This window comes from Aphis gossypii, chromosome 3 (genome assembly GCF_020184175.1).
Source record: "Aphis gossypii isolate Hap1 chromosome 3, ASM2018417v2, whole genome shotgun sequence".
NCBI classification, from domain to species: Eukaryota; Metazoa; Arthropoda; class Insecta; order Hemiptera; family Aphididae; genus Aphis; species Aphis gossypii.
The window spans coordinates 13,457,165-13,480,190 of record NC_065532.1 but is presented as its reverse complement, the minus strand read 5'-3'; the positions used below and the strand labels follow the sequence as shown (position 1 = coordinate 13,480,190).

At 30.0% G+C, this 23,026-nt stretch overlaps 2 protein-coding genes and 1 long non-coding RNA gene across 4 annotated transcripts; 1 reads left to right on the top strand and 2 right to left on the bottom strand.

Moving 5' to 3' along the window:
- Positions 1-789: 789 nt before the first annotated feature.
- LOC114130281 (uncharacterized) lies at positions 790-2,679 on the bottom strand. Its single transcript, XR_003592906.2, has 2 exons — positions 1,449-2,679; positions 790-1,187 (listed from the first exon to the last, which is right to left on the bottom strand). It is a non-coding gene; the product is annotated as an uncharacterized LOC114130281 (long non-coding RNA).
- A 2,834-nt stretch (positions 2,680-5,513) lies between these two features.
- On the top strand, positions 5,514-10,227 carry LOC114130284 (dual specificity protein kinase TTK-like). The gene is made up of 7 exons (XM_027995226.2): positions 5,514-5,817; positions 6,839-6,966; positions 7,126-7,975; positions 8,036-8,184; positions 8,296-8,453; positions 9,076-9,269; positions 9,603-10,227. The coding sequence occupies exons 2-7, from the start codon at positions 6,842-6,844 to the stop codon at positions 9,888-9,890; spliced, it is 1,764 nt and encodes a 587-aa protein (XP_027851027.1). The 5' UTR covers positions 5,514-5,817; positions 6,839-6,841; the 3' UTR covers positions 9,891-10,227.
- LOC114130282 (protein FAM91A1) lies at positions 10,200-15,828 on the bottom strand. Of its 2 annotated transcripts, none has more exons than XM_027995223.2 (15): positions 15,330-15,828; positions 14,967-15,051; positions 14,689-14,898; positions 14,186-14,370; positions 14,003-14,103; positions 13,777-13,936; positions 13,390-13,704; positions 12,999-13,315; positions 12,781-12,944; positions 12,562-12,710; positions 12,448-12,505; positions 12,246-12,383; positions 11,945-12,170; positions 10,979-11,048; positions 10,200-10,346 (listed from the first exon to the last, which is right to left on the bottom strand). In XM_027995223.2, exons 1-15 carry the CDS (start codon positions 15,399-15,401, stop codon positions 10,239-10,241), a joined length of 2,358 nt encoding a protein of 785 aa, XP_027851024.1. In that variant the 5' UTR covers positions 15,402-15,828; the 3' UTR covers positions 10,200-10,238. The 2 variants fall into 2 exon arrangements, with proteins under 2 accessions (XP_027851024.1, XP_050060080.1); XM_050204123.1 differs by lacking the exon at positions 15,330-15,828 and adding an exon at positions 15,158-15,176.
- Between the last annotated feature and the right edge of the window lie 7,198 nt (positions 15,829-23,026).

The window sequence follows — 23,026 nt, the reverse complement described above, 5'->3', positions numbered from 1 at the left end:
TACACGTCTCTTCTACGCATGACCAAAATTATATAAATAATAAATATCACGAGAAATTTCTGAATTTGATTCAAACATGTTAGTGATGTACTGATGTTACTATTGTTACGCTCATTGTAGCTCGTCTCTTACCATTTTAATTAATTGTTATTTTTTGTTAGTGAAGTAAATGTACATATCATAATCTGCACTATAAATGTTGCATTATTCTCATTATTGAATTATTCATATTTCACATTTTGAATTTTCAGCGGGATAAATATTTTTTAAGGGAACGTCATACCACTCATACCCGTATTTGTTATCTCCATCTAACACATGTAACAAATCTACCGGTTAATTTTTACCGGTAGTTTATTTTTTGTTTTAATTTTAAAATGAGTTATGTCACTAAAAAGAAGATTATAAAAAATAAGTAAATAATCTTCATTTATTTAAATTTCCCAATTATATACAACTTGTTTTAAATTAAAAGGTTGAAAAAATATCTTCCATATTATCTATACTTGAGGTAATAATATATTATAATCAATACCTCAATATTAGTACCATACCATATTATATAGTTGTTAAATACAATAAAAGTACTGTGGCGGCGTTAGGCGTGGGTGGTGTGGGCCATTGCCCACGGCCTCGCACCTCAAAGAGCCTCGCGTCCTTTGTTACTTAAATAATATTTATTAAAAAAATTTTAAAAAGGGCCTCTTTAAGTCTACTTCGCCCACATATAAATTTTACCTCGCGACGTCACTATAAAAGTAAAAAATATAAACAGATATTAGACATGACTATTGGATTGTATGACTAAAATTTTATTTGAGTTATGTTTCTTCTCCAAACATCGAAAAAACAATTTCAATTAAATAATGTTGAATAATAATTTTATTTTAGCATTTATTGTTTTTCTGACCTTCACAGTCATGGAACCATTTCATGCACTCTAGAGTGTAGTTTTTTAACTAGTTGATTGTTTGACTTAATCGATCTTAATTATAGGTGCATGTTCTTTTATAATCCTCAAGTTATGGTCCGTGGTCCTGTTCGTACAATCATGTTTATAGCTATTACCTATATAATATAGGCTATCTCCCAATATGCGGTCTACCACAAACATGAATTATAAAATATTAACTTATGGACATCGGTTAAAGAATTTGTTGTGTTCTGTCACTCCGTGAAGATAAAAACTGCAAATAAATAATGTTCAGTCGGATCAATTTTTTTTTGCATTTGACTATTAAAGTACCTATTGTATCATTATTAGTTAATAGAGTAAATCGACCAATTTAAAGGTAAGAATATTATTTGGGGAATCTCAAAGACTTGTTATTATTAAAGTTTATTATTATACATACAAAAAGAAATAGTTATAATTTAAGAAGTTAAAATAAAGTATCAAGTGCCTTAGATAATAGATATATCTATATATAATATTATAATAATCTTACCTTTGTATCTTATAATAGATCAGTTAACTCCAATACTGAAGTTGACCACATACAAATTATATTTATAGATAATTATTAATGGTTGTGTACGTCTGTAAGAATTCTGATGTAGACAATTGCATGCGGGTGTGACGCATTCGTATTACCACAGACCCTCTTATAGCCACAGCCCGCACTCTACAGAGCCAGACAATCGCTTACGTCACTTAACACTTTCATTGATAAAAATAATGAAAGACATCACATGAGAATATGAGATACATGAGGACTGATATCGGTAATTTTCTTTCTTTATCTAACTATCACACGCACAATATTGCAATTTTAACGTGTTCTATTTCCAACGTACCAATTTATCCAGTGAACTAGTGAAGCAATAGAATTTTTGAAAACAGATTTAAATTCACTCGTAAATCTACTTGAGACCAACTTCCCTTCATTTTAGATTTTATCTGCCTGAATTCTAAAAAAGTTTGACATTAAAAATTTGTCATATTTAAACTTATAATAGATGTTTTAAATATTGGGGAATCAATGACAGGAAGACTAAAACAAATTGAAATCTATTTTTAGTTCTTATCGCTTCAATAATTTATTTTAAATGGTACATTGAAAATAGTTTACCTCTCCTAAATTCCTTATATTACGATTTACAAGTTAACTCTACAAATATAGAAAATCGCCTCTTCCAATCCTTTTAATGGTGTTGAAATGTAGGCAATTTTAATTAATGTTACCCAAGCACTATTATACCAGTCGTTACTAACAGAAAAAATTGAAAATTATTATTACGCATACTCCAGACTCCTCAGTAGTCAAAATTGGTTTTTTTTTTTTATTTGTAAAACTAAGAAAAATTAATCAGATTGAATTAAGGTTGACTTTTAAATAAGAGCATAAAAATGCATTTCAAAATAGTCAACAATTTATGTTTTTTCAGACGTTTATTACGACTTCTGATAGAGTTTCTAAAATTGAAATCTGGACTTGCTGTTTTTCATATTTCAAATAAAAATAAATATTATGAGTTGTGACTTTTGAAAGTTTTTCCTGTAAAAATACATATTATTCAGTTTATTATGATGACCTGACACCTGTGTTAGTGTTATAAATGGATACGAATATACGACTCGTTTTTGCACAATTTTTTTGAGCACAACTACAACACATTTTCTTTCTCACTTGAATATATTATAGGCTTAGAACAATCTATTTTAGTTTTGTAAAAGCTTAATTAAAAATGTATATGATATGAGTGTGCTGTTATACGTTTACTCTAAATTAATGTATAATTAGGTAATAGTTATACTGTTAATAAATAATAAGTGGTAATAACTAATAATAGTATACGTGTCTATTAGTTCGCATATTCTAATAATATATTGCTTATTAAACTAATAATATTTATTATACTAATTTTGAATAATGGCATTATAGCCCAATTTTTTTCATATAAATTAAATAATCAATAATTGTATTTTTATATTCACTCCAAATATTTTAAATTTTTCAGCATAACTTATGTGTGTTTCAGACTTTCAGTGCTTGTCATTTTTAAAATTTGATTTAATTGATTGATCACAATATTTGCTGAATATTTTTTATTTATATTGGTACCTAAAAAAGTAAAAATGTATCAGTATTCAGTGTATCACTAGATTGTAAAGTTTGATATTTTCTACATTTATACACTTTTAGATATTCCTAGTCAGTTATAATAGTACCACTTACGGGTGAACAACTTTTAAAAGTTTAAAACTACCTACCTACTTACTTATCTATAATATCAATATCAATATGTTTAATACACGATTATTTTTTAAATATATATATGACATAGGTATAATACTCTATAAATAATATATTTATTTTTTATTATAAGATAAACTTATATTATTGGTAATTTATACTGATAGTTTATATTATCGATAATTCAATTCAAGGCCGTAACTGGAAAATAATTTCGGGGGAGGTTTTAAGCAAAAAAAAAAATGTGTTTTAAGATTGAAATTGTTATTTTACTACCACATAATACAACACAAAAAAATTTCGGGGGGGTTTGAACCCCCCCCCCCCCCCGTTACGGCCTTGATTCAATTATCCAGTTCTATCCAAATTTAAAAGTAAAAAATATGTATTTGTACGCAGTATACGTTGTACGCCAAAGATTCATTGATATCTATAAAAAAATAGGTAAAAAATTGGATTGTGCGCGAACTGCATAGCAATCGAGTTGCATCAGTTATTAATGTTTAATATACCTATGTTAAGTTTATTAGACATAATGTAAATTTAAATATTTAAGATCAGCACTCATCATAAAAAACATTTCCAGTAATTAATATAATAATGTACTAGTACTACCTACTATAAATTATAATACTGTCTACTACTACATTTACTAATAGTAACGTTGCAACTTGTATAATATATAAATTATAATTATAAATCATGTTATCAAAATGTAAATATATTTTAATTGATTTAAATATTTAATTATACATAGAAAAGATCATTGACTAAGAATACTTAATCAATGATAAGGTTTATATTTTAAAATGTTTAAGTTACTATAGTTAACTATTTACATTATGTACAATTAATTTTAGGTTCCGTGATGACTGATGACCATATCAGTGGACAATAAATAAGGCGCCATCGATCTTTACTTACCTCATTCTTTTACAAGTTCTATATAAGAAGTTATTATTAATTAGCTCTGGACTTTTTTTTAAACCATTATTCGTACACGCGAATTCTTATTACCTAAATATTTATAGATTGATTAATCTTGCAATTAATGTGTACCTTGTACTTATATAGGCATATAGCATAGTTAAAATAGATAATATTACTAGTATTATTAGTTTTTGTATGTCCAAGCCAGAACAAGTTAATGATAATTTCTAACTAGTTAAAATTATTGTAGATTTTATATTATTCTATTTCTATATCACGTTGTTTTAGAGTGTTACTATTACACAATGTACTATTTTAGATTATTAATTAGTTATCTTAAAGTTTTACCTTTTACATGATTGTTTCATTGTGTTAGGATATAAAATATAAAAATAAAAGACGGTTGGTTTCATTTTGGGCAATCTATATGTAACTATAGAATATAGTACTATCAGAGGAGTAAAGAAATCAATCAATGCCGAAATTAAACTGTCTTTTGAATATACGCATGAGCATTAGTCCCTATGATCCTATGGATAAAATTGACGAATGTTTGGCTATAATTCAGCCCTAAGCTCCAAATAATGAAAGTTAAAAATGTAATATAAACTTAAAGATGAATATGGGAAAATCAAAGTGAGTTTCTCTTTTATAATGTTATGTGAAAAAACAATAATATTAGTTACAAGAATTAACTGTTTGGAGACTTGGGACCAATGGTTAATTCTACCTATACAACAAAAAGAGGGACGATTTGTGTCTTAACACAGTGGACACCTTTTTTTTGAACCCTATTTACTATTTCTAAATTGCATTCAATGACCATAACTCTAAGTCGCTGTACACGACACTGGCCACTGACGCACACAAGGTGAAAAAATCCTAGTCGCGTCGTACGCTTATTTAATGTAATATAATATTATAATAATTATTATCTTTATTCTATATCTACCGACCTATCTACAATTGTATAGGTCTACGGTGTTTCAGTCATTCACTGCTTCATATCTGTTATTATATTCACTGGCTATGTTCAACAAACAATAATACTAAATATTGTTAATAATTTAAATATTTAAATCAATTGTGATATAAATATTAAATATAACATTATACATTTATATCTATCAAGAATATTGAATATAATTAAACATTGAATCAACAAATAATAATTAATAATTACGACCCACTCACTGCACTCGCCGCTCGTCATATTTACAAAAATGTTACCAACACACATTATTAAATCGATAGCTATTAATTTTTTGTAAAAAATAAAATGAGTATTTACAGCTTGGCTACACTGCACTCGAAACGTTATTTTTTGAATTTTCAAAATGGACGAATTGAGAAATGGTTGATAACGATAACTGAAAAAAAAACAACATTCTAAAAAATTACAAAATAAGAAAAGTAAATAGTAAATAGTAATAAATAATTATTAATTAAGTATAAAATAATATATTCTGTGATTCTTCCTGTGTAACCCAAATACCTAAATTGTGTTCTATTTAAGAAAATAACCAAGTTAAATGCTCCTCTTATTTACTTCCAAAACCGAATCAATATTTATTTCTCAATACAAATATACGAGTCATAAATCATGATATTGTGTTGATGTTAAACATAATTTAAATATTAAATTAGTCAAATTATTTTGTTGTGGATTCAAATAATAGTTTTTTTTAAGGTAAGTTTATAATTATATATTTGTTTTTGGTACTTTTACTTATTATTATTTTTGTAATAATTCTTTAAAATAATTGTATGATCTACTCTCTGAATAATAATTGTGTAGAAGTTACATTTTTTCTAATGACAAATTCTAAACATGTTTATCAGTTTACATGAAACAAGATCCCTGGTTTTATTATTAAAAGTATTAATACAATTATGATACCTAGGTAGTAGGTACCTATATCTTCATAATTGATTAAAATTAACTATTTTATAATTATAAAAGTTGTCAGTTTATTCATGGTCAGTAATTGAAAATTATTTTTTGAAAACTTGTTCACAATATAATCATTTTTTTTTTTGTTTACATAAGTACCTAGTGTGTTTTAATTGTTTTGTGTTGAAATTATAAAGACAATGTAAATTAATGTTATATTATAAAAGTAAATGTACTTATTAGTTATTGAATACTTGCTGTGTCTTAGAATATCAAGATTTTTAAGAAAACAAATTCAATACTTATAACTATAGAATAGTTACAAACCGATTTATATTAAAATCTTAGTCCAATAAAATTTGTTGTTTTGCTGATATACCACATAGTAATATGTAACTTCATGAACTTTCAATATTAAACCGAAACACATTAATACTCTCTAATTATTTTCTTAAAAATCATGTTTATTTTACTTTTTGTATAAGTTTTTATAATATAGTGATTACATTTTTCTTAATATAATTTGAACATCCTAAAATATAAAACTTAGTTCTTACTAATACGTGCATTTTTTCTGTAACTCAATCTAATATTAAGAACTATTTAGAATAGTAATTAGATTAGATATACTTATTATATAAGTAGTTTAATATCAATTAAACAACAATAATGTGTTGATAAAGATTAAAAATAGATCATGATATTGTATACAGTGGATTGTATTGTTTAAAATTTTAGTTGTATATAAATTACATTATAAATCTAATACAAAAAATGTATTTCTAAGCACTATTACATTTAATTTAATTTTAAATAGGTTATGATGAACCATAGTATAGAATCCAATTTCTACAATGCTGAAGAAAATGAAGGAGAGACTGATAATTATGTTACATGTCCATTATTGCAATTAAAATATTCTAGATCAAGAAAACCAATTACTAGGTAGGTTAATAAATAGCTGTTTTTTTATTTATATTTACTTAATTTTTTATTCTGATCTTATGTTATAAGGTCCTTATTGCTTATTTAATATGTAATGTGCAATTGTACATTTTACAATAATTATTTAAGATGAATACTAATTGGTTTTTTTAATTTTAGTCGTTTGGGACAAAAGGGTAGATCTTTAAAACACATAAATGAGAATCGACCTTTATTTGAAAATAAAACAGCAGAAGCTGATTTGGGAGGTTCATTTCAAGTTCGTACGCCTGAAAATTTAGTTGGTGGTTTTGAAAAACTTGACTTAGTTCATGATACTCCATTTGTCCGTCCAGCTATTAAAACTCAAAATGATAGTGATTTAGAAACTCCAAATGACACACTAACTAATATGAAAAATGTAAGACCTAATATTGAATTAAGTATTAAACGGTCATTATACAGTAATAAGGAAAACTTACCTGATCAAATAAAAGAATTAAAAACACCTGAATCTCAAAAATTAAACAAAAGTAATTTAAGTACACCGTCACTCACTATAAAAGAAAATGCAAATAAATCTTCTGAAAATGTGAAAGATGAAACATATTATGTGTCACCTGAAACTTCTAAGTACAATTACGATACCAGTTTATATCATAGTTTGAGAGAAACGACTGTTGTACCAGAATCATCACATTCATCGTTTTCAATCAAAAATACTGATTCATTTGTCAATAATTCTTTAACAACTAAACAATTAGAATGTCAACTCCTAGATGATCAACCTAAACATACTACACTTGAACTGTCTCCTGCAGCAAATCGTAACAATTTTGTAATAAAAGCTCGATCTCCTATTCGTCATATTCCAGTTGGATTTATTCAAGATGGAGAATTTAAACGTCCAATTACTTCATCAAGTACCGTGTGTGTTAAATGCGCCAATGAAAATTATATATCTGTTAAAGGAATTAATTATAGTATACTTAATACGCTTGGCCATGGTGGTTCTAGTGTTGTGTATGAGGTAAATGTTTGTTATGATATTTATGATATTATTTCTAATATATTTTTAAAATTTAATAAGGTTTTACATCCGGACACAAACCAAGTGGTTGCAATAAAAAAAGTAGATTTATCTGAAGTTGAAGATATTATTGCAAAAGGGTACTTAAATGAAGTTGATTTATTACAAAATCTGCAATCATGTGAAAGTGTTATACGCCTTTTTGACAGGTAAATTGATGTATTTAATTATTTAATTTTAATTTTCCTCTCTTAAAGTTATTTCATAGTTTATTCATTGTTCAAAATTCAATTATACATATAGATATTTAATTATTTCAGTCAATATACTACTAAAGAAAAAATACTTTACATGGTAATGGAAAAAGGTGATACAGATCTTTCAAAACTCATTCGTAATATGAAACATATGTCTGTTCATATGATAATGTACTATTGGTCAGAAATGTTGATTAATGTTAATGAAATACACGCTAAAGGTAATTAATTATTTAATTTATTTAAAAAAAAAAAAAACAAATATATCAGTATATAATCTGATATCCAAGCCAAGATTGACAACTTATTTAATATACTTTAGTCCATAATTATATTTTGAGATCTTGTAATAAGTTATAATTAGTGTGTGTACTGTAGTTTTGAAATATAAGATTTGTCCATCTCAATTTTCAAACTTCATTGTTATTATCATTTTAGATTTTTTATTGTATTAATTTTATTGGTATAATGAACTAATGAGCTAAACACCAAATAAATGGATTATTTAAAAAAATATATGTATTCGTTGCATATTGTTAGTAAATTATACTCATATAATACGCCATTATTTAAGTTATTCACCAACAAAATTCTAAAATCTTAATTAATTTTGTTTTCATTTACGGGTTACAGCACTTGTGTCGCTATACTGTTCCTTAATTCTAAGTTGTGTATTTTGAATTTTATTTGACATGACATGTTATGTATAAAAACATTGATAAATAAAAAAATTGGTATTATACCATAATGTACTTAAATAGAGTATACTTTAAAGGTATTATTTACTTTTTGGTAAAAAAAAAAATGTTTAACCTAGAGCTGAATAATTCATTTTTCCAATAGGTGTTATACATTCAGATCTCAAACCTGCGAATTTTCTGCTGGTCAGTGGTCGTTTGAAATTAATAGATTTTGGTATAGCTTCAAAAATTCATGGAGACATGACAAGTGTATTGAAAGATGTGACTACTGGAACTTGGAATTATATGAGTCCAGAATGTATTAGAAGTGGTGGTTCAAATTTTCAAGGACATAAAGTGAGTTGATTGAATTGTTGTTTATATTTAATAAAAATACAGTCGTTGCCAGGTAAATTGACATAGCCAGGGATTCTCCACATTTGAATATTATTACTGAAAATATTATTAATATTATTACGTTCAATAATTATTTCCATATCACATTAATCTGTTAATATAAATATTATAATATTATTATTGTAATTGTGAGCCGAGTTGTTTATTTTTATACATATTTTATAATAAACAAATTGATGACACAATTGAGGCATGCTGCCCAGTTGAAATACACAACGGTTAGTTTAGAAAACACCTATCAAATATATAATTTTTTTTTTTAATTCTGTTTAGATAAACCAAAAATCAGATGTTTGGTCACTAGGGTGCATATTGTATAGTTTAATTTATGGCAAGACTCCTTATTCACATTTGACCAACACTTGGCAAAAGTTACAAGCCATTGCAGAACCTACTCAAAATATTAGTTTCTTGAGTCACAGTAAGACATTTCCTAAAGGTATACCACCTGTACTAATGCAAACAATGAAGTTATGTTTGATTAAAGATGTAAAAGCCAGACCTAATGTAGTTGATTTGCTGAAGCTTATTGAAAATACAGTATTCAAACCTATGACTTAAGTACTTTTTTTATATCATATGTACTAAAATGTTGTATTTATAATTCATATTGTCATTTCAAACATGTTCTTCAAATTTATTTATTATTTTAAGTATTGATAAACATACAGTACTTAAAATAAATTATGGTATAATTATATAAATAATATATATATAATTGTTGTATATTAATGAATGATTGTTTACATTATACATTTTATATTGTTTTAGTGTTTTAACTTAGGTTATTTAAATTAAATTTGAAATGAATTTAACAAATTGTATATAACTCACATATTATTGGAATTATAGTTATAAATTAATAATAAATATGATTAAAATAAACATTTTTAATACACTTAATATTAATTATTTCCATACTGTCAATTTTCCATTTTCAAATATCAAACAATCAACAGGCCATGCTATTGATGATTTATCAAATGGTAATAATTCTTCAAAATCTTTGTCAGAATCCTAAAAAAAAATATGATTTACATCAATATTATAGTAACTAGTAAGACAAGTTTCATAGAAGTTAATAAATATGAATATTATTTTATTGTCATTATTTTTAAAGCATGACAAAATTATTGAGCACAAATAATTGAAGTATCAAGTAATGAGTAATTTTTTTTTTTTTAATATTATTATTTAAATAAATCAGAAAATATTTCTGACTACAAAATATGTACGAAGTAAATAGATTTTTAATAAAGGAGATTATTTTATAGTAGATAATAAGTTAAGGGAAGATGGATATCAGGAATATTGTAGTCAAGAGAGACAGTAAAAGTGTACATGGATAGTGAAGAATTGAAGAATTAGAAAACAAGTAATCAAACAATATTAATGAAGGGAACTAGAAAAGAGTTGCTAGTAATGAAATGGTGGGAGTGGTCAGGTATTGAAAGTTAGTAATAAAGGTGAAACTAGAAAATAAATAATGAGATTATAAGTAGAATACATAAAAATACTTAAATGCATATGAATATTAAGTAATTATGATTTATAATACTATCAAAGTTTTAAATTTATTTAAAAAGATATACAAAGGTGTGTCAATTAATGTTTTATTTATAAAGTAATAGTATATAAATAAATCTTACCTTGTATAACTCTATAAAATTTAATAGATCTTTTGATAATAATTCATTTGATTCCACAAGTTTTGTAACACTATTAATAAGAATAACAATTTATAAAATTTAATTTACGTACAATAACATAGTTAAAAATATTCTTTTTATTTTTTTGGATATTGTGGGTATCTTACAAATTTTTTTCTCTTCTTATTCTGATCTGATCAAGATAAATATTAAAAATTGTTTTGAAACATAGCTACAAACAAATTACTAATAAGCACTACTATTTAACAAATCTTAACTCTATTAGGTTAAGTAACCGATGCAGATATATATGATTTATATTAATTAATCTTAGGTCTATGTTATTTAGATTAAACTGGGTAGGTAATTTTTATCTTTTTTTGGTATAAGAAAAAAATATGTAAAACTTACTAATTTATAGAATTATTAATATTATGTTGTATAATAAAGAAATAAGAACTATTAGGCTTAATCCCAATGCACACAGACACATGTATATATATATATGTCACATTTTAATATTTGAGAGAGACATTGTATCCAGATTTGTCATTTGTTATACCAACATTTAAATTCCATAGTTTCAGTTTTGAATTATTAGCTTAAATATTAGTTGTATTAACATATTATCAATTTTAATAATAAGAACATTATCTGTGTTTTCTCATTGAATTTTTTATGATATTTTAATTTTCAAGCAACTAATAATAATGAAAATGTTTGAGATTAAAAAATGAAAATAGTACATAAACTCAATAAATATTAAGAATTAAGTATAAAAACATAAAATTGGAATTGATGAGCACAAATTTGCTTTTGTCTTTTCATCTGAATTAAAAATGAACACGATATTTTTTTAAATTTATGTGTTGATAATGCAAAAGAAATGTATCTATATTTCTAATGTAAGGTAACTTAATACATCAATTCTATCAATTTGGCCTACAAATTAATTTAAATATTTACTTTTCTTCATTCCACATTTGATTTTCTACAATATGTTTACAAATGTTTTGGTTAACATCTGAATTAAATAGTGGCACGCCAAAACAACAGTCTAATAAAGTCCATTCTGACTTATCATAAACAGGTTCTAATAGTAACGTTTTCTTTATGCTTGGTGCATCATTTAATTTATCTAATTCTTCTTTTAAGAGAGATACTCCATTTTTTTGAAAAACAGGTGAAACATCTGTTAAAAATAAAATATAATAAATAATTAATTGATTAAATAATTAATAATTGATAAATTATAAAATTTGCTAACCACTTGGCTGTTCTGAAATACATTTCTTTTCATATTTAGTTGGTGTTGTTACACAAGTTATGTACCCACACGTATTTTCTATGTTTATGACATTTGATAAACTTTTTAAAAAATTTTCTTCATATAAAAATGAATGTTCTAAACAATTATTATTAAATTTAATAAATTCCATATTATATGCTTACATGTCAGTATAACTTACCATTTTGTAAATGGTACATCTTCGGGAATGGTAATACACAAGTATTTGGATTACACGCCTAAAAACATAAAACTAGTATTGACTTAGGATAAATATTTTATTTTTTTCAATTACTTGTATAAGAACTGGTGATTCTTTTAATGTGTCATTAATAATAGTTAATAAATTCTCAATAGATATAAAATGTGGATCATGTCCCCAAGTAGTTATCATTACTTTAGAACAATGTCTAAACATTTTAGGAACATTCCACAAGCGTACACCTATTAAAACAATTTATTAAATAATAAAAACAAGTAACAATATATTTTATATGTTTATTATTATTATTACCTCTAATCAAAAGTAGTGATGGAGGTCCATAGCATGTTTTATGATATAAATATAGTTTAAACCAAACTGAATTCACTTCAGGTATTGGAGGACCAATATGTGGTAATTTTGGCGATGTTAAAAGAGGTGTTTCTTTATTTAATGGAGCCATTGACATTAATAAACTAAACAATTTAAAATATTTACTAAACAAATTTTATAAACAATAAAAAACTCACTTGTAATTTTTTTTTAAAAATCGAACACATGTATCTGCTGTTAATGACTTAAGACTTTCCCATCTAATAAGATCCAGTTTACCAGAGCAATTTTTTGATCTCAATGCTTTCACAGTACTTCTGAGTGTTAATGCATGTTCAAAATATCGTCTAGCTTCACCTTCACTCTCACCTGCACTAGGAGTTTCACTACCAAAAACACAACTACCAGAATTGTAACCGTCTGCAACTTTGTCAAGTTCATCCAAAAACACATTTAATGCTTCATCGGTTAATTTTCCAGCTTCAAATAATGTAACTGCATGATCTTTTAGACTCTAAATTTGAATATTTATTTTAATAAAAATATATAATTGAATAAAAAATGTTTAAAATAAAACTGTTTACTCACAGGAGACAGATTACCCATCATTAAAAATGCCGTAAGAGTTGAATCAAACAAAAAAGCCATTCTTTTATCAGCATTACTTTTATCTGGTGATGACTCAAGAATATCTGGTACTTCAGTGGGTGGTATTATTGAAGAAGATGAATTAGAAACATTTTCTACATTTACTACTTCTAATTTTGGTATATTTTTTGAACCAGACCAGGATAAATGAGTAGAAAAAGTTTTAGGATTTTTCTTTTGGGCAATTTTCAATCGGCAAAATAAGGAGACTGCATTTTTAACAGATTCCAAATCAATCTCTAATACTGTAGCCAACTTTTAAAAAATATAGATATTTTAAGTAAATATACATATAAAAAATACATTGAAATAATAATTTTTAATTACCTCACTAACTGAAGTGTGTTCATCAATAGATACAAAAATTTTGTAAAGGAGATTTTCAAAATTATCACCAAGTACTCTATTCATAACAAAACCACCAAGTGTTGATACTATTATATGGTCATCATCATATATTGGAACATCATAGTAAATTAAACCTTTTCTAAAAATTAATTAAAATCATAATATATAATATGTAAATATAGTAAAAAAAATAGTAATTATTTACTTGTAAAGACTTTGGAGTATATTGTAATCTAAGCTTCCAGCCATTTGTTGTCCATTATCAATTATATGATCAATAAATTTTTTTTCATCTTCATTGATGGTCTTTAAAATAAATTACAACAATTTAAAAATTAACTAAAATAAAATTATGTATACTCCTACAGTGATTTAAATTATAATATACTTTAATATCATCTTCAAACAAACAACCAACATCAACAGTCCACCAAGGATCTGGATTTATATCTATTGGTTGAGGTGGTAACATTGGTCGTATCTCATTTTTCCTTCTAAAAAGTTTATTTTTTGTTCGACATTGATTCATTAATTCAATATACTCATTACGTCCAATGCCTAGTATTCTAAGGCCTAGAGAAAGAAATTTAAATATAAAAATTAAGAAATTAAGAACAAAATGTAAAAAGATAAATTTAGTGGTATATTTATAATAAAAGTGTCTGAGTATTATTTTATACTTTCTTGAACTTATATAGGAAAAAAAAAAATTACTGATTATGTAATCATCTATATATTTATAATTATTTTAAATTTATATTATGTTATTGATGAATAATAAAATTACTCTTTACACCCTTCTTCACATAACCAACAATCAAAATAATAAATACACCACTGAATTGATTTATAAACTTTAGTAAATAAAATTAATTTAATAGGTATTAATACAATCAACTGCTGTGAAATTTGGAATTGAATCATAGCTTTTGTCTGACTCCATAACATGTATAATTGTTGATATATAAAATTGAAATGGTGTTATTCTTAGTCCTTTAACAATTACATCAGATAGATGGTACGGATAAAGCATCAAATTTTCTCTACTATAAGTCATCAAATCTTCATAGTAATTTTGTTCGTTCTTAACAACTGTTTTCACTATAATAAAATAATAGTTTAATATATTAAAACTATTTCTTATTGTATAATATTAAAATTTGTGTTACCTAAATTTGTCTTGTACCGAACTTGATTTCTTATGCTATACACAGAAATACATTTTTTGTACTCTTTTAGAGAATTTCCAACTCCCTGAAAAATATAAATATACTTTTACTATTTAACATTTTAATAGGATACATAGAAGTTGAGTACTCAGTTTAAAAAAATATATATTCACAATACATATAGCACTTACTATAATGATATATCACAAATTTATTGGAATTACAATTAGATAATTTATCAATCATTATTATTCATGACATTATAATAAGCAGGTAAATTAATTGTGAGTGTTATTGATTTTGAAGTGTCTGGTTTTAAGCAATATATTTAAATTAAAATTATATTTAATATTAAAAAGTTACTTGTTTTACGGCTGGTGGTAAATTTGCCCAAGAAATATTTTGAAGAACACATTTTTCCATTTCTTCGTTCATACTTGGAAAATTTAAAACACAACTTACAAGAGCATTTTCAAATTTAAATTAGGTGTCTAGGTATTTACTATTTAGCATTTGTCATTTAGTAAATATTATTTACTATAATATAATATATATGTGTATTAATATTATCACTTATCAGACTTCTAATCATTACAAACCACAGAGGTTGGGTAAAGGGTAGTTGTCAGAAAAATGATAAGAATGTTAACCCACGGACTAAGATATACAGGACTGGACACGACAAGGTTGGAGTGTGTGGGGGGTTGACTACGAAATGTAGTACAACAGGCGATGTTCGGGGGGATATTTTCCTTTTAGCTTAACTAGCGCCGTCCATAGAGTAATTACTCTATTACTCTATGGCGCCGTCTTAGTGGATACCACGGACTAAGATATCTTAGTCCGTGGTGGATACGTCTTTTGAAACTAGATGACATTATCACCATAGATAAATAAATACTATTATCAGTTATAAATTTGTAATAAATAATAATGTGATCTAGTTTCAAAAGTATCCACTAAGACGGCGCTAGTATAGCTAAAAGGAAAATATCCCCCCGAACACCGCCTGTTGTACTACATTTCGTAACCACAATATTCATCTCGTGACCAGTCCTGTATATCACGATGTAGAGAAGAGAAGGTGATAACACTCGACTTGATTGAAAGAAAAAAAGTGGCTTATTTTTCGACGGCAATTTTTTAGTTTAAATAATATCCACAGGGGGCACCACAAGTATCGAAGGCCGGTTGTTATTCAATATTTCATTAATTTAGCATTATAACCACTATGCAATAATGCATTATTTTCATTAAATCGTAGTTTATAAATAAATAAATATTTTATTTAACATGAAAAATACCTGTGTGTGCCTATACATATATAATGGTACCTATATGAAACATTTTATTCAACTGCCTATATATAAGTTGACAGTTGGAAATTTCAAATTATAGCAATATTGCATTTAACAGTATAAAACTCATTACAAAGGTAATAATTTCTATATTTTGCAAGAAACTCAAAACTATTTATATAATATACTTACTTTATTTTATTTACTTCTAATTTAATACTTACCTTGTATTGATACTTCTTCATAAATATTTCAATATATCTAAAATATTATTATATGCATATTATATTTATTGGTAGGTATATGAAGTATTTTATTTAACTGCCTAGATGTCGACAGTTGGAATTTTGGAAAGTATAGCAATATTGCATTTAACAATACACAAATCATTACAAAGGTAATAATTTCAATATTTTGTAAGATACTTATTCAAAACTATTTATATATACCTACTTTATTATATTTACTTCTAATTTAATACTCACCTTATAAAGAGCTATCAATATAAGGTAAGTATTAAATAATAATATTGTAGGTACCTAGGTATAATATAAAAAATAATATACATACAAATAAGCTATTATATAATATTAAATAAGTAGTTACAACTTTGATTGTTTTGATAAATTTTTTTGTTTTTTGTTTTTTTGTCTCATTGAATTAGCTTCATTGCACGCAAAGTGCATTCGGCATTGAGTATAAAATATTATTATGCTTTGAGTAATTTCTCGAGCATGTTCTTCACATCCTAAAGCATTTATATTAGCTTCCATCATGAGATGATTCATTATACTAAATAGCAAATTGGTGTGTAGATGTTCAACAGTAAGTTTTTGGCATATAGCATCTTCAATCTGTAATATATTAATATAATAGAAGCAGGTTAATAACATATTATATTTAAATACTTATTACCTATATCTACATAATCTTATTAATTTATAAGATATCTGGTATAATTTGAATATACTAGTCCCTTAAAAATTATATTACATTATACAATGATTTATTAAAAAAAAAAATATAAACTATATCTATATCTTCATGAAATTATAGGTACTTAGTCCCTAGTCATTTAGTTACCTGATAAATTATTTCATATAGCTCTTTTGATGGAACTAATAAATACCCATAACTTTTAATATGGATAAGTTTTTCTCTATCATCATTATTTGTTTCATTTTCAGTTGCACATAGAGCAGTATAACATTTATCACAGGTTTTGGCTGGTTTGATTTTCCTCATTTTTCTCGCGACATACCCAGCAAGCACAGTTAGTGCATGAGGATTTATGGGCAGTGCAGTGTAATTATGATCACTTTCTAAACTAAATCCATTATCTTTATTATCAAGTATATTGTCTATTTTATTTTCCATTTCTTTCCTCCTTTCATTATTTTTTTCTGTTAGAATGTCTGGCATACTAATGATGGCTTCCAAAAGAGTTTCTCCTGAAATATTGCTACCTTTTGGAGGACGTACTAAGGAATAGGTTGAAAGGAGTCTGTACACTTGAATAAACAATAAAGAATCTGGATGAGTTCCTGAACCACATGAACCTCTTATAGTTCCAAAAAAATGCTATTACAATAAGAAAAAAAAAGTTATTATCATTCAGGTATAATTATTAATTATAAATTATATTCATAAAATATTTCAGATTTATTTCATACTTCTAGAGCATCTTGGTTGATACGTCTAGTCATCAAATACTTATATCCAACTTTCTCAGAAAGATATTTTATAAGTTCTAAAGCAGTTCGTATTGTAACTTTTAAACCAAGTGCTGTAGATATGGTTAATTTTTGTTTGGAAGTGGTCTTTACTTTTTCACATTCATCCAAGTAAATTAAAAAATCAGTTAGTACCTAAACAGTTATAAAATGTTTTTTAAAATCTAAATTTTGAAAACTACTTTAAATTTAATTTCACTTTATTGTGGATAGATGCAGGATCCGGTCTTAAGGCACATTTCGGTAGCTGTGAATTCATAGCATCTACAACTTCATTGATTTTTTTATAAATAGGACAGTAGCATTACAATCTATCAAGGCAGGAATTGAATCTTTATAATACTGCATTGCAGCTGCAACAGATCCACTAAAAAACTAAAAAAGAGAATAGATGTATTATTTGTTTGATATAATTTTATAATATGAATTACAACTCATAATATTTTAAATAATTACATTTTCTTTTTTCATATTAAAGGTATTTTTGAACTATACATTATTAAATTATTTTATAATTAATAGGTACCTGAAAAGCCATTTTGACATTCATTGTCTGAAAATGTCTTGGTTGTACATGGTCTATGGTTAATTTGTTACAAACTTTAATTTGGAATTTGGAATCTGCTTCAACAACTGCCTTCCAGTGTAAAACATCCACTGTACCTTCTGAAATCTGAATTATTCAGTCGGTAAATTATTTTTTTTAGTTAATAATTTTATTATTATAATAGTCCTATGCAATTAATCTTAGGCTTACCTGAAGAGTTTTTGAATTAATTATTCTGGATTTTAAATTCTTAATTAAATGTGGAAAGTCAGACGCAAACCACAACTTTCTTTCAGGATTCACTGGATGTGTACAACTAGATTTTTCATCTGAAATACCAAATAATTTCCACATATTTCTGTTCCAAGCTGCTCCATCAGTGTTGAATGTCTACATCGTGCTGTATATCTTAGTCCGTGGTTTAACCACGTATTATACCGATGAACCAGCAGTGATACCAACGTGAACAAAAATCATCGCAATAATACTTACAGTCAACATCACTGATGACAAAATCTTTACAATATAATATTTAATATTTTTTTAGCACTATACCTTAGAATAAAATCGACAACAAACACGATATTGATTGGTCATCACCGCGTCCTAAGTCCAGAAAACTGGCTCCGTGTTCGTCCACAGTTTGAGATAAATTACACTGGTACAGCATTAGAGACGTAGACGAACCGCCTTCTATCACTAAGACGAGGGCTTGACTCTGTTCCTGTTGCACATGCATCACGCTCGTTCGCTTGGCCAGCTCCTTCTCCAGATCAAACACCTTCGATTGCAGTGTGGCTACCACAATTCCACTCGCTCCCAATTTAGCTTGCAGTCTGGCATTTTCTGTACGCAGCGCTTCGTCCTACGCAGACTCGTTGTGCATCTTCTCGACCGAATACTTGGCTTCGACCGACCGCAATCTATCCTTTTCCTGCTGCACTACGGCTGTCGGTCGTCATCGGTCGACTCCGAATTAGATGGTTGGCGGTCGTCGTTGGTCGACTGCGAAGAAGACTGTGTCATGTCCTCGGCATCGGTGCAACCGGAGCTTTTAATCGACAACAAACACGATATTGATTGGTCATCACCGCGTCCTAAGTCCAGAAAACTGGCTCCGTGTTCGCCCCCAGTTTGAGATAAATTACACTGGTACAGCATTAGAGACGTAGACGAACCGCCTTCTATCACTAAGACGGGGGCTTGACTCTGTTCCTGTTGCACATGCAGCACGCTCGTTCGCTTGGCCAGCTCCTTCTCTAGATCAAACACCTTCGATTGCAGTGTGGCTACCACAATTCCACTCGCTCCCAATTTAGCTTGCAGTCTGGCATTTTCTGTACGCAGCGCTTCGTCCTACGCAGACTCGTTGTGCATCTTCTCGACCGAATACTTGGCTTCGACCGACCGCAATCTATCCTTTTCCTGCTGCACTACGGCTGTCGGTCGTCATCGGTCGACTCCGAATTAGATGGTTGGCGGTCGTCGTTGGTCGACTGCGAAGAAGACTGTGTCATGTCCTCGGCATCGGTGCAACCGGAGCTTTTAATCGACAACAAACACGATATTGATTGGTCATCACCGCGTCCTAAGTCCAGAAAACTGGCTCCGTGTTCGTCCCCAGTTTGAGATAAATTACACTGGTACAGCATTAAAGACGTAGACGAACCGCCTTCTATCACTAATACGAGGGCTTGACTCTGTTCCTGTTGCACATGCATCACGCTCGTTCGCTTGGCCAGCTCCTTCTCCAGATCAAACACCTTCGATTGCAGTGTGGCTACCACAATTCCACTCGCTCCCAATTTAGCTTGCAGTCTGGCATTTTTTGTACGCAGCGCTTCGTCCTACGCAGACTCGTTGTGCATCATCTCGACCGAATACTTGGCTTCGACCGACCGCAATTTATCCTTTTCCTGCTGCACTACGGCTGTCGGTCGTCATCGGTCGACTCCGAATTAGATGGTTGGCGGTCGTCGTTGGTCGACTGCGAAGAAGACTGTGTCATGTCCTCGGCAGCGGTGCAACCGGAGCTTTTAATCGACAACAAACACGATATTGATTGGTCATCACCGCGTCCTAAGTCCAGAAAACTGGCTCCGTGTTCTTCCCCAGTTTGAGATAAATTACACTGGTACAGCATTAGAGACGTAGACGAACCGCCTTCTATCACTAAGACGGGGGCTTGACTCTGTTCCTGTTGCACATGCATCACGCTCGTTCGCTTGGCCAGCTCCTTCTCCAGATCAAACACCTTCGATTGCAGTGTGGCTACCACAATTCCACTCGCTCCCAATTTAGCTTGCAGTCTGGCATTTTCTGTACGCAGCGCTTCGTCCTACGCAGACTCGTTGTGCATCATCTCGACCGAATACTTGGCTTCGACCGACCGTAATTTATCCTTTTCCTGCTGCACTACGGCTGTCGGTCGTCATCGGTCGACTCCGAATTAGATGGTTGGCGGTCGTCGTTGGTGCATTTTAATATTTGCTCTAGTTATCAATTTTATGTGCCACAGATGTGTACCAAAAAGTTGATAGACGAAGTAAGTGCGTACAAGGAACAAGTTGAGAAGATGTCCATAGAGTTGGACGATGTCAACGACCAGCTGGCCCAATCGGCGTTAACGGAAGATTGCCTGAAACGAGGCTTGGATAACTTGACTGTGCTGGCCGAGGCGGAACGAATGAGACGCGACCGAGACGAGACGGAATTGCGGAAGACGGTGAACCAGCTGATGGCCGAGCTAGACAAAGTGCAGCAGGAAAAAGATAAATTGCGGTCGGTCGAAGCCAAGTATTCGGTCGAGATGATGCACAACGAGTCTGCGCAGGACGAAGCGCTGCGTACAGAAAATGCCAGACTGCAAGCTAAATTGGGAGCGAGTGGAATTGTGGTAGCCACACTGCAATCGAAGGTGTTTGATCTGGAGAAGGAGCTGGCCAAGCGAACGAGCGTGATGCATGTGCAACAGGAACAGAGTCAAGCCCCCGTCTTAGTGATAGAAGGCGGTTCGTCTACGTCTCTAATGCTGTACCAGTGTAATTTATCTCAAACTGGGGACGAACACGGAGCCAGTTTTCTGGACTTAGGACGCGGTGATGACCAATCAATATCGTGTTTGTTGTCGATTAAAAGCTCCGGTTGCACCGCTGCCGAGGACATGACACAGTCTTCTTCGCAGTCGACCAACGACGACCGCCAACCATCTAATTCGGAGTCGACCGATGACGACCGACAGCCGTAGTGCAGCAGGAAAAGGATAAATTGCGGTCGGTCGAAGCCAAGTATTCGGTCGAGATGATGCACAACGAGTGTGCGTAGGACGAAGCGCTGCGTACAGAAAATGCCAGACTGCAAGCTAAATTGGGAGCGAGTGGAATTGTGGTAGCCACACTGCCATCGAAGGTGTTTGATCTGGAGAAGGAGCTGGCCAAGCGAACGAGCGTGATGCATGTGCAACAGGAACAGAGTCAAGCCCCCGTCTTAGTGATAGAAGGCGGTTCGTCTACGTCTCTAATGCTGTACCAGTGTAATTTATCTCAAACTGGGGACGAACACGGAGCCAGTTTTCTGGACTTAGGACGCGGTGATGACCAATCAATATCGTGTTTGTTGTCGATTAAAAGCTCCGGTTGCACCGCTGCCGAGGACATGACACAGTCTTCTTCGCAGTCGACCAACGACGACCGCCAACCATCTAATTCGGAGTCGACCGATGACGACCGACAGCCGTAGTGCAGCAGGAAAAGGATAAATTGCGGTCGGTCGAAGCCAAGTATTCGGTCGAGATGATGCACAACGAGTCTGCGTAGGACGAAGCGCTGCGTACAGAAAATGCCAGACTGCAAGCTAAATTGGGAGCGAGTGGAATTGTGGTAGCCACACTGCAATCGAAGGTGTTTGATCTGGAGAAGGAGCTGGCCAAGCGAACGAGCGTGATGCATGTGCAACAGGAACAGAGTCAAGCCCCCGTCTTAGTGATAGAAGGCGGTTCGTCTACGTCTCTAATGCTGTACCAGTGTAATTTATCTCAAACTGGGGACGAACACGGAGCCAGTTTTCTGGACTTAGGACGCGGTGATGACCAATCAATATCGTGTTTGTTGTCGATTAAAAGCTCCGGTTGCACCGCTGCCGAGGACATGACACAGTCTTCTTCGCAGTCGACCAACGACGACCGCCAACCATCTAATTCGGAGTCGACCGATGACGACCGACAGCCGTAGTGCAGCAGGAAAAGGATAAATTGCGGTCGGTCGAAGCCAAGTATTCGGTCGAGATGATGCACAACGAGTGTGCGTAGGACGAAGCGCTGCGTACAGAAAATGCCAGACTGCAAGCTAAATTGGGAGCGAGTGGAATTGTGGTAGCCACACTGCCATCGAAGGTGTTTGATCTGGAGAAGGAGCTGGCCAAGCGAACGAGCGTGATGCATGTGCAACAGGAACAGAGTCAAGCCCCCGTCTTAGTGATAGAAGG

What these genes read in the sequence shown, in the direction of transcription:
- LOC114130284 (XM_027995226.2), top strand. Translation starts at nt 6,842, where the DNA reads ATGATGAACCATAGTATAGAATCCAATTTCTACAATGCTGAAGAAAAT. An exon ending in TCAAGAAAACCAATTACTAG is followed by an intron (nt 6,967 to 7,125) that starts GTAGGTTAATAA and finishes TTTTAATTTTAG; the next exon opens with TCGTTTGGGACAAAAGGGTA. An exon ending in GTTATACGCCTTTTTGACAG is followed by an intron (nt 8,185 to 8,295) that starts GTAAATTGATGT and finishes TAATTATTTCAG; the next exon opens with TCAATATACTACTAAAGAAA.
- LOC114130282 (XM_027995223.2), bottom strand. Translation starts at nt 15,401, where the DNA reads ATGAACGAAGAAATGGAAAAATGTGTTCTTCAAAATATTTCTTGGGCA. An exon ending in AAATTTCACAGCAGTTGATT is followed by an intron (nt 14,371 to 14,688) that starts GTATTAATACCT and finishes TTCTTTCTCTAG; the next exon opens with GCCTTAGAATACTAGGCATT. An exon ending in GATGTACCATTTACAAAATG is followed by an intron (nt 12,384 to 12,447) that starts GTAAGTTATACT and finishes ATAATTGTTTAG; the next exon opens with AACATTCATTTTTATATGAA.